General features: G+C 40.6%; 1 protein-coding gene across 4 annotated transcripts in view; it reads left to right on the top strand.

Moving 5' to 3' along the window:
• Positions 1-14627, top strand: part of CYP39A1 (cytochrome P450 family 39 subfamily A member 1) — a 135578-nt gene that overhangs the window by 108379 nt on the left and 12572 nt on the right. For 3 of the 4 annotated variants that reach the window (XM_086371987.1, XM_086371980.1, XM_086371984.1), the window contains one exon: positions 10147-12574. The exons of the other annotated variant lie outside the window; for it this stretch is intronic. In XM_086371987.1, coding sequence (XP_086228113.1) covers positions 10147-10281 — 135 coding nt within the window. In that variant the 3' untranslated portion in view covers positions 10282-12574. Of the gene's footprint in view, positions 1-10146; positions 12575-14627 lie in introns of those variants that run through there. 4 annotated transcript variants of the gene reach the window in all.

The following is a 14627-nucleotide window of genomic DNA, read 5'->3' as shown; positions in this document are numbered from 1 at the left end:
ACTCAATTAGTGAAGAAGTAAAATTAATGTCCTATTTTATAGGTGTGAAATGAGATGTTCAGCAAGTATCATGTACAATAGGCAACATTCTGGGCCAGGGCTTCCCTACACCCTTTTGCATATCACCTATCTGTGGAAAAATGTTGCTACCATATCAGTAAACAAAGGATGTTGCAGTCATCAAGCCATCATGTTACTACCTTCCTGATGGTGAGCCCTGAGGGAACTCAGAATAGAAACGCCATCAAGGATGCCCACCATCAAGCAGGCGGCAGCTAAAGCTATCTCAGTGGTGCACCCAGAAGAGACTCAGGATGAGAAAACACAGCATTATGGCCCCTAGATAGCTGAGGTATATATCAAAGGAATGATTTCAGTGAGCCCACACTCTTGCCCACCCTCCCATTCTCCCATATATAGAAAAGCCCACACTCCCATACATACAGTGAAAGTGAAGTCGCTCAGTCATGTCTGCCTCTTTGCAACCCCATGGATTGCAGCCTAAGAGGCTCCTCTGTCCATGGGATTTTCCAGGCGAGAATACTGGAGAGGGTTGCCATTTCCTCCTCCAGGAGATCTTCCAGACCTGGGGATCAAACCCGGGTCTCCCGCATTGTACACAGAAGCTTTACTGTCTAAGCCACCAGGGAAGTCACCTCCCATACATAGAAAAGTGCTAAATTCCTTAACTTGAGAAGTCTGGTTTTCTTTAATCAACAGGAATCATTTGATGTTCTGACTGCCAGGTCTTTGTTGCACATCTCATATATTCTCTGGCTCCTCTCTTGTCTCTTTGAAGCAGTCACTCAGAGCTATCTGTCTTCTGGGCTAAATTCCTCAGTTTTGTCCACTGATTAGAACATAATTCTCAACTTTTAAGCTGTGCATTTTTTTTCAATCAATACACCTAAACCAAGCTAACAGGAACCCCTGGATAATGATATAGTCTCTCCTTAGTGCCCTAAAATGTTCAAAAGATGTAGAAAATCTCAACAAGTAATGACTGAATTTATTACATCAGCTGTATAATAATAGCCATGGATCGTCTCCAACTGTTTCTCCCCCACAGCATCATGAAGAAGAGTCAGCCAACCTCAGTCTTAGATGACTACACTATTTCCAGTGGAACACACACAACCAAATGCAACAACAATTTAACTTTGATGATAACTTGTTAAGAACACCATTTTAGAAGACTGTTTGACAAAACATATTTTTAGGGCTTAGAGAATGTCTATGAAGGATTTTTTTAAAGCCCACTCATACAGAGCACTACCTTATCCCAATGCTTTCAGTTCTCCAGAATTGTCTCATAAGTCATTCCTAATATTAACCCAAGGCTGAAATAGTGGTATGCTCTTTGGGTTTAATTATTTAGTTTTCATCTTACTGTTGGTTTCATAGTTGTGGAATATAAAAGTGGAATCATGCTACTGGCATGAAGGAAAGGAAGCCCAGTGTCATGGAAAGTAGGAGAGGATAAATATTCTGCTGTGTATCCTTACTTCTTCTAGGATGCTTTGCCTTCTGAGAGAAAATGGGTACAATGATCGAGTGCATCCTGTTGCATCAGAATACTGTAGGAAAAATTCAGCATGATTCTTCAGTAGGAAGAATCCTGAATGGAAGAGACTTGGGAGCAAGAATGGTGGCTCAGTGATAAAGAATCCATTCGCCTGCCAAGCAAGAGACCAGGCTTTGATCTCTGGGTCAGGAAAATTCCCTTGAGAAGGAAATGACAAACCACTCCAGTATTCTTGCCTGGAAAATTCCACAGACAGAGGAGCCCGGCAGTCTATAGTCCATGGGGTTGAAAAAAGTTGGACACAGCTGAGCACAAGCATGGAATGAATGAATGAATTCATTCTACCACTTCAATAACTTCAGCAAGTCAGTCTCTGAGTTTTACTTTGCTCTTCTGTAAAAATAATTTCACAGATTATTTCTAAGAGATCTTCCAGTTTTCTGATTCTATCATGGCCCCAAATCCATAACCTTTTCTATCTTTCCTGATTTTTCAAGGAATCCAGGTATATTACCATTATGCTACTTCTTTATCAGATTGTTTTCTGTTAAGTCTTTACCTAGAAGTCTATGTTATCCCAGGACTCCTCCTGGATTATTAGGAGAGAGGTTAAGTAGTCTTTGTGATGATGCAGATGGAGCACCCCTTTCTTGAATTACAAACATCGTGAGGTTGGACCTGCAGTTCAAGTGTTGGTCTTTTTCTCTGTTGGAGGTACTGTATTCAACTCAAGTTTCTAGCAAAAAAAAAAAAAATCATTTTTTTTAGCTCATCCATCCATCAACCATTTGTGACAATGATTGCACTTACATTGGTGACAACATACAATTTTTGGAGGGATTGCACCACCCAGCACATGGGATCTTAGCTCCTCAACCAGGGATCGCATCCATACCCCTAAATGGGAAGCATGGAGTCTTAACCATCAGACTGCCAGGGAAGTCCCAGTAAATTGATTATTGATTGGTGACTCTTTCATCAATCAAAAGATATCTCTCATCATTTTCTGTGACCTGAAGGATATGTCAGGAACTACTGGACTAGTAAGAATGTTAAGGACTTTGTCTCTGTTACTGAGGTCCTTCTATTCCAGGTAGAGAGAAAGGGCTTGTGTAAAGCACTACAATAGATGAAAACTCAGACAAAAAGACCATGAGTTACTTTGTGTGATATTGGAAATAAGCATATGGAAACTCCTACAAGGGATTGGGTTTTGTGGGCAAAATAACTTGGTCAATGCTTCATGGGGAAAATGAACGCAATTGAGAAACAGGAAGAATTAGGAAGGAAATGGCTGATATAACAACTGAGGAAAGTCATGAGGAAAAGCTACCTGAAAAGTGATGGGTAGGGCCACTGCTTCCCCATTATCTCCTCTTCTGGTGAACTAAACCTTGCCCTACTGTGGCTCCAAGGACAAAGCACAGCCTCTGGAAAAACAGCCAAGGGTGAGGAACTTTCCTGAAGCAAAAGGGAAAGGAAATTCACACAGGGATGCACAATATGGTCTGGAATTAGATAATCCAGGAATTAACCTGATTTTTCCCTTGTAGTTTCAATAGTCAACTGTATCCTTGGAGCTAAGGAACACCCAGATTATGAGAGATTCTATTGGTTGCTCTTACTTCCATCAGGACAACTCTTTTAGCTAATGTTGTTTTTCCTGGACATGCAGATGAGGATCAGAGCATTCTTTCAGCATTAATATGGAATGGTGTCAGGAGTCAGTTCATCATGTCCAAAGGTTGTTCGCAAAGGCACCAGCCATGATCATTTGTTTCAAGGACACTTAAGATGATCCAGTTTGATATATGGGAGAGTAAGGCTCAGAAGTTTAGGTGACTTATCCAAGGTCATCACAACTATTTACATATAAGAGCAGTTGGATTATAATTTTACTATAATGTTGTTTTTAATGAAAAATGTTGATGTTAGTTTTCCCATCCCTCTACCAAACCTATAAAATCCCCTTCTGATCCTGTCCTAAATATAACTATTTTTCAACATCTTATGTGTACCCAAATTTGTATGTCCTTAGACACTAACTTGAAGAAAAATTGCACAAGGAATACTTACTTCTTGTGGAAAATAAAAAACTACAGAGAAGTACAAAAATGAAAATTAAAACCATCTGCAATTCTATCTCTAGACAAAATCATAGCTATATATTCCATATATCCTTCCTATGCATTATATACATATTTTTAATCTAAAAGTGAGAATTTGTGCTTTTAATGGTATGCAAATTTTTTCATTAATATTTGTAAGCAAGCTTCTCTGTGACTACATGTACTTTTAAGCCTCATTCCTAATGCTACAAAAAAATAAAATAAAATAAAACAAGTTGGAGCCATCCCTGGTGAATTGCTTAAATCCATTCCATAAAATGCCAAGTTTCTTCAAAACTACTGACCTTGTTTGAAAAAAAATGTATTTGGCTATAGTTATGCAGAAATGTGAAGCTCTTCCCCTTTTAAAATCAGATGGTATTAGCAACTCCTATTTTAAGCTTGTTTATGGAACTAGAATAATACTGAACATAGATATATAAAGGTGATTACAGCAGTGCAAGTCTGACCTTTGGAAAATCCTTTCCTGTATAAACAAGTTCTGGAATGTTTTAAAACCTCTAAGCCAGTCAATTTCTTTTTTTGTTTATCATCTACCTGAGTCAACATGCCATGTCTATTTTATATAGAGTATGAAATGGAAATGCCTTGGTTGCCTGACCATACACGAAGGAGGTGTCTTTGAACACCATAGGCTCCTTGCCTCAAACTCAAGGCTGTGCTGAATTCTCAGAGCCTTGCCAACCTCACACCACCAGCAACCCTAACTTCCTTGTATTGGTGGACTTGCTTGTTTGGTTCTGTCCTGTGTTTCTTCACTGTCCTACACCCATGCTAATCTTATTTCCCATGTCCATGTCTTTATACTGATAAGGCTTCCCCTGGAATATCCATCCCCTCCTGCATGCGTGCATGCTTGCTCAGTCACGTCTGATTCTCTGAGACCCTGTGGACTGTAGCGGCCAGAATCCTCTGTCCATGGGGTTCTCCAGGCAGGAGTACTGGAGTGGGTTCCCATATCCTCCTCCAGGGGATCTTCCCAATCCAGGGATCGAACCCCTGTCTCCTGTGTCACCTGCATTGGCAAGTGTGTTCTTTACCACTAGCACCACCTGGGAAGCTCATTCATCCCCTCCTATTCCAACCCTATTCTTCTTCCAGGACCAGCTTCCTCAGAGAAGCTCTCCTGGTGATTCATCCTGCACCTCTTGCCTCCACCTGCAACTGACTAGCTCTGAGAGTAAGACTTGCAGGCACAGCATGGCCGTCTTTGCCGTTCCTTACTTTGTTTTCCACTAAGCCTACTGCCTCTTTGTGGGCAGAAGCTGTGTTTTAGCTTTCATTTGTGTTTTTCACAGCAACCATTGTTAAGTCAGGGGCTGCCTAGAATACAGATTAAGTACAGACATGCCCTGATAATGTTTCAGCTTGTAATTTTCCAGATTTAAGATGGTGCCAAGGCAATGTGCATTCAACAGAAATTGTACTTTGAATTTTGAATTCTGATCTTTTCCTGGGCCTCCGATGTGTGGTACAATCCTCTCTTGTGATGCTGGGCAGTGGCAGCTCACAGTCAGCCATGAGATCGCCAGAGTAAACAACTGATACACTTACATCCATTCTGTGTCCAGAGAACCATTCTTTTTTTACTTTCAGTACAGTATTCAGTAACTTTTGTGAAATATTCAGCTTTATTATAAAATAGGTTTTCTGTTTGATGATTTTGCCCAATTGTGGGTTAATAAGTGTTCTGGGCACGTTTAAGGTGGTCTAGTCTAAGCTGTGATGTTGGGTAGGTGGTGTTGTTTGAGTTGCTAAATCATGTCTGACTCTTTGTGACTCCATGGACTGTAGTCTGCCATGGGATTTCCCAGGAAAAATTTCCCAGTGAGTTACCATTTCCTTTTGCAGGGAATCTTCCCAACGTAGGGATCAAACCCATGTCTCCTGCATTGACAGGCAGATTCTTTACCACTGAGCCACCAAGAAAGCACCCGGCGAGGTGTATTAAATGCTTTTTCTATTTATGATGCTTTCAGCCAAGGATGGGTTTCTCAGGATGTAATCCCATCGTTAAGTCAAAGAAGATTTGTACTCAGGAAATTTTTGTTGATTAATGAGTGTTTAGGAGAGGGAATGGAGTCTTTTTTCTATCTGTTCCTCTTAGTTGCTAGACCTCAGAAAAATTATTTAACCTCTCTGAGTTCCAGTTTCCACTCCTGGGATGGAGTGAAAATATCAATCCCTGTAAGGTTGTCACACAGAGAAAGAGATTTAATGTGAATAACACGGGGCATAAAGGGCCTCAACAAATGGCAGCCCCATCAGAACAGACAACTGGACCTGCTCCTTTGACCTCTGACTTCATTAAGGGCTGAAACTAAAGTGTAATCCAAATTCTAAAATGATTATGAATTCTAACCCTAAGGAAACTTTCCAGCATTCTCAATATATGTATCTTTTGTTATAATACCCCATAGCCTGCTCCCAAGACTGGGATAAATATGCCCCTTTGAATATGCAAGCTTCTTTCACCAAGTCAACTTTACATACACACACATACATATTTGCATATATGCATAAATGCTCTTATATTCTGAACAGTGAGAATGAATGGATAACTGTTACACATGCATATGCAGATAAGTGTGCATAATTACACATTACATTATACAGCTTGTATCTGACTCAATGAGGGCTTTTTTGTTGTAAGTGACTGTAACACACTCAGACTAGTTTTAAGAGAGAAGGGAGGACTTTCCTCATGGTCCATTTGTTAAGACTCCCCTTCCAGGCAGGGAGCGCAGGTTCAGTCCTGGTCAAGGAACTAAGATTCCACATACTGTATGGAGCTGCTAAAAAATTAAGTTAAATTAAGAAATAAAAGGTAGCAATTTTTTTTTAAACAGAAGAGAAGGGAACTTGGGAGGGGGCCAGGTAAATGCTTATATTAGTTACAATGAGATTTGGCCATGCATCTTTTTTAATTTTGCAAAACAATTTCTTTTTTTTTTTTTTTTCTAATTTTATTTTCTTTTTAAACTTTACATAATTGTATTAGTTTTGCCAAATATCAAAATGAATCTGCCACAGGTATACATGTGTTCCCCATCCCGAACCCTCCTCCCTCCTCCCTCCCCATACCATCCCTCTGGGCCGTCCCAGTGCACCAGCCCCATTTGTCTCTCACATAAGAGAAGTCCAGGAATACACAGTCACAGTGACCTTGAAATGCCAGGGCAAGACTGCCCCTTCCTGCTCCACCATTATCAGTCCAAAGCTTCTGTTTCATGACCCAAGATCCTAGAATATCATTTCTAGGAATTATTTTAACAAAATCAAGGATGTATTAAAAGATATATATATGTATACTCAAAATGGTTCTTTATAGTATTGTTTGTAATAGCAAAAAAAAAAAAATCAGAAGCATCTAAATACCTAAATATACAACAGAATGAAGTTGGAAAAATAAATTAGTTTAATAGCCAAATAATAAAATACTATCATGTCATTAACACTTGGATGAAGTTGTAAAGTAAGAATCATGAATATGAAAAAAAGTCTGTAGATTATTAAATGAAATAAGCAGATTACAAAACCTGACATATATGATCTAATTATGAGAGTGCACACATTTATAATTTTTCTATACATTTGAAATTATTTCCAAGCAAAATTAAAAAGAAATGTGTCTGTTAGGTAGACAAATATGAAATAGACACATAAACAGATGGAAAGAAAAACTGATACATAGATACATACATAATCAGATAGAAGAGGGAGAAAGAGATAGAGAGATTAATGAATTCTGCCTCCTCAAGAAAATTACAAGCTAAATATTCAAAATATATAAGTGGGCTACCTGATCAACATTAAGTTAAAGCTGGTTAGGAGAGAGAGAAGTAAAAGTAAACACACTAAATTATCGGCAGAAGCTATCTTTTAATGGTCAGGTTGTTGTGATCTTTATTTTCTTTCAACTTTCTCTCCCTCTTCTGATCCCTGAAACACATTTGAAACTTGACATCTGCTGCTCTGTGATATCAACTAATATCATCATTAGTTGATTAGATATCAACTAAATAACTTTTTGTTTGAGAATACTGCTTCTCAGAGATATTACAAGTTAAACATCCAAGAGATAGGAGTGGACCGCCTGGTCAAGGCTGGCTCCAGGTCAAAAAACTTGAAATGAAAAACTGAAGCAGAGAGCACAGGGCTTGCCATTTTCCGAAGGAAAGACCATGAAAGTAGACCCAGTTGAGTGGAAGACCAAGTGCCTCAGTAAGCCCAGGCACTGACGTGGTTCAGAGCACGGATCCAAGACCAAGATGCCTGGCCTTATGAAATCACTCTCTGCCTGTTTTCTCCCACGTAAAGTGCAGATAATAACACTGTGCCCTTCAAAGACTTAAATCAATACTCAAAGAGCATCTAGAATAGTGCCTGGCACTCAAATGTTAGTCCTTATTAAAAGGAATAGCATGTTTTCTTTTCTCACTGTAACAGTAATACAGAAAATTTACCAAGTAGGTTTAAGAAAAAATAAGAAATTAAAAATCTATGTTCTAGATGCTCAGATATAACATTCTTAGATGTAATGATTGTTGATATTCTGAATATATTTTTAAATAAAAAATTGCTTCTCTCTGTATCTTTGTGTGCATGTATCTAGAACTCTTTTTACAGAAAAGGATATCATACCAAAGAGAACTTTATAAACTTGCTTTTAATACAACATGGTGAACATTGTTTTATGTAATTAAATATTTAGATGAACATTTTGAGATGTTTTAGTATTATTTGAATAACAGCTAGAGCAATTGGGGCAGGCTTGGCAAGTTTCAAGAATCAAACATCTTTCATAGGAGTCAATAAAGAGAATGAAAACCAGAGAAAGATGTAATTTTCTACTCTAAATATTCAAACGGTAAAATTAGGAAATGACAAGAGATTGTGTAGAGAGCTTTTAAAGTGCTAAAAATAGTACTAAGGACATTTAGAAATCTAGCCATGTTCTCGGCTTAGGAGGAATTTGATTACTTCACTTTATAAAATAAAGTATTAAATTATTTTCCCTCATTTCTTGTTTTGTGCCTATTTATAGAGAAAAAAAAAGTTATACTTTATTCCAAGAACAAGGAGATTTTGAACTAGGGCTTCGAATACTTTACAAATTTAGCTATGATCTGACAAAGGCAAGTGCATTCTTCACACTCGTTGGGACTGTCCTTTCTAGGTGGGAGGAGGATGGCCACCCACCCGTGGGGGGACTGCTCTGAAGGGGTGTGCTGGGGAAGGGGACCAAGGTGCAGGTGATATGTGGCTGGGTGGGGAGAAGGAAGTGGCAGCTGGGACACCAACAGTGTGAATGGGTTTGGATCCTGCCACCTCACCCGTTCTGTAACCCCAGACAAGTCATTGAGTCTAGATGGCTCACTTTCCCCTGATTGTACCTCCTCACCCAACATAGAGCTCTAGACACTACACAGAAAGTGCTCAGAATGGGATCTGGCATACCCAGTCTATATGCTTAGAAAGGGTTAATGCCATGAACATCATTATCAATTATTATTTTGGTTTTTTGATTAATTTTTATTGGAGTATAGTTGCTTTGCAATGTTGTGTTAATTTCTACTGTACAATAAAGTAAATCAGCCAAAACATATACAGATATGCCCTCTCATTTCAATTCCTCCCCATTTAGGTCATCACAGAGCACTGAGTAGAGTTCTCTGGTCTATAAAGTAGGTTCTCAGTTAGTTATGTATTTTATACATAATATCAGTAGTGTATATAAGTCAACTTCAATCTCCCAATCCATCCCATCCCTTCCTTCCCCTCTGGGTTCACATGTTTGTTCTGTACATCTGTGTCTGTATTTCTGTTTTGCAAATAAGGTCATCTACACCATTTTTCTAGATTCTACGTATATGCATTGTATGTTTTTCTCTTTCTGGTTTCATTCTATACGACAGTTTCTAGGTGCATCCACGTATTGTATTTATGATCTTCCTAGGCATACTTTGGCCACCTGATGCAAAGAGCTGACTCGTTTGAAAAGACCCTGATGCTGGGAAAGATTGAAGGCGGGTGGAGAAGGGGACAACAGAGGATGAGATGGTTGGATGGCATCACTGACTCAATGGACATGAGTTTGAGTAAACTCCAGGAGTCGGTGATGGACAGGGAGGCCTGGCATGCTGATCTCTAGTGTCTGGCTGCCTTGGGAACAGCTCCACTTGAGTATCTGGATAACACCAAGAGTTTAATCTTTTAGAAACAGAACTGGCCCCTAATTCAGATCACTCTGATTCTGAAAATTGTTTCTGATGGCAAAGCCCTTGTCATGCAATTGAAACTCACCCTTGTACTTTGGCTGTCCCCACTAGGTAATGAACATAGGGCCTCTGATTCTTTATACCTTTGTAGCTCCATTCTCTCTGGTAGTCCTTGGGAGGTGATGGTTAATAAATAAATGCCTTTTGAATGAAATGATAAAAATGAGTAAAAAATGATAGAAAGAACACCATGCTGTTCTGCCCCTTTCAGGCTCCCATTCCTGTTGGAAACATAAAACAGGCTGCAACAATGCTGTTATCAAAGCACCTTGGAAGTGAATTAGGAGAGCAGAAGAGAGAGGCTGGATGGAATGATCTGATGAACTGGAAAAGAGGAGAGACTTAAGTTCTGAAGCACTGGTGGGGCCTTTCTCACACTGTCCATGACTGTCAATGACACTGTCAAGATGCTGCTGCAAACACTGCTGTCCTCAGCACTCTTACCCAGACATTCTAGAGGCTGACGAGTACCTGTGTCCATTCCTCAACTGAGCATATTAACCTTGCCTACAGCATCTTGGTCTGGTGGCTGTGGGCTCTCAGACCTGATTATACTTGACTAGTCCAGACCTGAGACTCCAAATTGAGAGTGATTTTTCTTGATACCTTAGAGAACACTATTCAACACTTGCCCTACAAATCTAAAAGGTTTCCAAGATCTTTATTTGTTAACTCAAAATGTCCGTGGTACAGTCGTTTCTTCTAGAAGATGCAGTCTCTGTGCCTTTGAAAGAGTGATAATGAGCACAGCTACCATTGAAGTGGGTACTTTATATTTCTAATTTTTACTACAGTCTACAAAACATGTATGTTTATACCAGTTCAAACCCATTGTGGCAAGTGACACAATATTAAATTCCAAATGCTTAAAACAAAAGGAAGTAATTCATTGGTTTAATTGGTAAAAAGTCTAGAGTTTGTGGGATGTAGGCATGGCTGTATCCAGGGGTCCAAACAAGCTTTTTGACATCTAGTCTCTCTCCATTTCGTGGTCCTGCTTTCTTTGTTGGCTACTCTCTAGCAGATTCTCCCTACATTGTGACCTCCAGAAGCTCCATTTTTACATCTTTACAGTTCCCAGTCCAGCAGGGAAAAGAACCTTCTGCCCAAATCTTTGACAGTATCTCATTGGCCTTGGCTGGGTCATGTGGTCATCACAGATCCAATCATTGCTGCCAAAGGGGTTTGATCCTCTTGTTGACCAGGTCTTAGACACATTCTCAGTTACCTGCTCAAGGTTCACTGTGAAAAAAGTGAATTCTTCTGTGCAAATTTAGGGTCCTTCACAATAAGAGACAGGACAGAGACTTAGGCAACAAATGATCATAACAAGTTTGATCTTGGTTTCACAAAAGAGATAGCTGAGACTCAAAATTATTGGCCTTCCCTAGTGGCTCAGGTGGTAAAGAATCTGCTGCAATGCAGGAGATTTGGCTTCAATCCCTGGAAAAGGAAGACTCCCTGGAGATGGGAATGACTACCCACTCCAGTATCCTTGCCTGGAGAATCCCATGGACAGAGGAGCCTAGCAGGCTACAGTCCATGAAGTTGGAGGAGTTGCACATGACTGAGCAACTAACACACACACACAATAATTAAGATCATATAGCCAGGGAGAAGTTGTGCTAGCAGGAAACTGCCGGGAGCTGGCATATTGCATACTGAGTGCATATTGCATATTGCATATTGAGTGCAGCACTTTCCACAGCATCATCTTTCAGGATCTGGAATAGCTCAACTGGAATTCTATCACTGCCGGGAGCCAGCGTGAGGAACTCTGCCCATTATAATGGTCATGAGGAAGGAGGCTCGGCATACGCAAAGGCAGGATCGAGCCTCAGGAGTCCCCCTGGAAATTCTCGAGCATCTACCCCCAAAACCAGAGTCTGCCTACTTTCTGCTTTGTGCTTTCACCTACACCTCTGACTTTACGGGGGGCTGTCCCCCACCACCTCTCTGAAAAAAGAGTTAGCTTACAGCTCCAGTTAATAATTCCTGGGTGTGACAGTGTTTAACCTACAAACTCCTTTGGAAATCCTCTAGCCTGCCTGAATAGGTTTTTCCGGCCACATGTGATTGTTCAGAGCCTCCCAACTGTGAGAGGCAGGAGATGTTCTAAACTGTCTAAACACAGATTTCTTTGAGTAGTTAAAAGATTGATTAGAAATTGTATTGGTGAAGGGTTTTTAATTTGTTGAGCCAATGTTTGTTGCTAAGTCTCCATATCCCCTGACCTTACACACATTAATGAATATATAGAAGAAATAAGTATTAACCTTTGATATTAATCACGTTAGACCTTAGGCTAAGTAAATTCTTTCCTTAACTAAAACCCACTGCACCCTCACCCTATAGGAATGTAACTTTATTTGGGTGGCGTCTGTTTTAAGAATAATCACCCTTGGAGAAAAAAAGTGTTCTGGTTGACTGACCACTGTCACAAGGAGAGGGTCATAAATTGTCAGCAGGCCCCCCTGGCCAGAAGATGATGTAACACCCCTAAGACCTCTGTATACATTTGTATGAAGCACCTGACTTTAATAAAAGTCAGGACTGCTGACCTCGCGTGACTTTTGCATAACATCTCAGTGTATAAAGTAGACCATGGAAAATAAAGAATTGGGATCAGTTTCTCGAAATACTGGTCTCCCCATGTCGCTCTCTCTCTCACTCTGGCTGAGTCTCCATCTGGAGCACGGAACCCACCATGCTTACTAATTACGCCTGGGCTTCTAAGATCCAGCCGGGGAGGCCTCAGTGTCTCCTCTCCTTCAGGAGAATGGAAGGATGCCTGCGGCCTACGTAAGTGGTGCAAGCTTCTTGTCTTGAAGTTTTATTGGTCTCCAGCGTAAACCAAGCTACTCAGCCTCTTTTCTCCACTGAATTTTCCTACTGAGCTATCCTTATTATGTTACTCTTTACATCTTTAATTAATATCTAATTGAAGCTATTGTATCCTGATCCTCACCGACGCTGTCCCCGCTTTGAATACCCTGGATCAGCCGGGGCTGGACCCCGGCAGGAAACAGAATCTATCTCAGGTAGTTAGAGACTAATGATGAGATAATTTGTAGAGATGCAGACAGTATTAAGGGAAAGAGCAAAAGCTGTTGAGGTGCTGGGAACCCAGGCAAGGCAGGACCACTTTGAAGTCTGAAGGGCAAGGGCTAGATCCCAAGAAGAGAGGCAAATGACAGTGGGCAGGGGGACAGAGGGACATGACCACTGCCAGAAGTGCAAAGTGGAGAGGGAGCATGGAACGGAAATGAGATCTTTGACTATCTCTTCTCCACTCTGATCTTCTTCCAGTACCTCCCATTGGGAACCAGCAACCAGCTAGTATAGGAGGCAGCCAGGGCACAGAGCCAGGACAAGAAGGGCAGGAATGGATGGAGAAGATTTGCTGTGTCAGGTTTCTGAACCCAGCTCTACATGATCTGAAGGGTTATATCCTCTACCCACCTTTCATATTTATGAGTGTGTGTGGTCAGAGACCTCTAGGTAAGCACATGTAGATAAGACATTGTTCCCCTGCAAACTTGACTGGCCACTCTCTCTTTGCAGCTGGCTTTCAGACACCTTGAATCTGTAGCTTCTTGTGTTTTTTTCCTGTGGCAAACCCTCCCTATAGTACCCACTGGTCTCACCACCTGGCACTAATTTTATTCATTCAGTGCCTCACCAAAAAAATTACTTGGACTACAAGAAGTGTTATCAAGGACCTCTCAGGTATGATCCACTCCCTTCCATAAAAAGGAGATACACTGATTATCCTTTGGGAAACCTTTGAGATTCATGCTCCAGTGAGCACAGACAACTTGGCAACAAGTCCCAGTACCTGAAAAATCTAAGGCTCTAGGGTTTAAGGAAATGAAATCAGAATTCTGAACTTTGAAGGAAATGCCCAGTGCTGTCTAAACCTGTGGATCATTGTCTTTCTGGCCATACTGACTCTCAAACCTCTGATTTAACCGAGTGTGAGCTATCTGAGCCCTTCAGATATGTTGAGAATATTTCCATGTTCCGACACAGATATGGTGCATGAGCCTTGTGTTTATTTCAATTTCTGGAAAATTCTCTATGTTCTGCAACACAAAGGGAGATTGTTTTGGAGAAACTCAGGCAGATTAGCCATTGGCAGTCTTGCTTCCCATTTTCCTGAAGGTTAGCTGATAGCAGCTCTTTTTGTCATCATCCCTAGTGGTCTGCACTTGGATGGTTGGAAATAGTCCTGAACTGAGACCAAGTGAGGACGCCTGGATCTGAAGGGCACGTTGAGGTCATATGGACCAAGAAGCCACCTAAAATTGGCTGCTGTGTGATCTCTACCTGAAGATTTCTCATGAGACAGAGATTTCCAATTCATAATAAAATAGAGAGCCGTTGCATAAATTCATATTTTAGAATCCCTCTTCAAAAAAAAAAAAGGGAATCCCTTTTCTATCTCTCACTAGTGCTTTCTCTGCCTCTTGCAACAATGTGGGATCAGTAGGCACTGTGTTGACCACATGTCATCTTTCTTAATACTGACCTTTGCTATCACATGTCTCTTCAGTTTTTCTAAAGAAGCCCAGGCTAAGAATGTCCATTTTATCCTGTTTTCCATCTGACTTGACTGCTAGACTCCTTCTGTCTTGATTGTGCAGCAGCAAACTCCCTCTAGTTTACTATTTTCTCCAATAAACCACGGCT

The sequence above is a fragment of the Bos grunniens genome, chromosome 23 (genome assembly GCF_055505025.1).
Source record: "Bos grunniens cultivar Pamir isolate PY7600 chromosome 23, Bosgru_T2T1.0, whole genome shotgun sequence".
In the NCBI taxonomy this organism is placed as follows: domain Eukaryota; kingdom Metazoa; phylum Chordata; class Mammalia; order Artiodactyla; family Bovidae; genus Bos; species Bos grunniens.
Note: the sequence above shows the minus strand (reverse complement) of the source record. Positions and strands in the feature narration are given on the sequence as shown.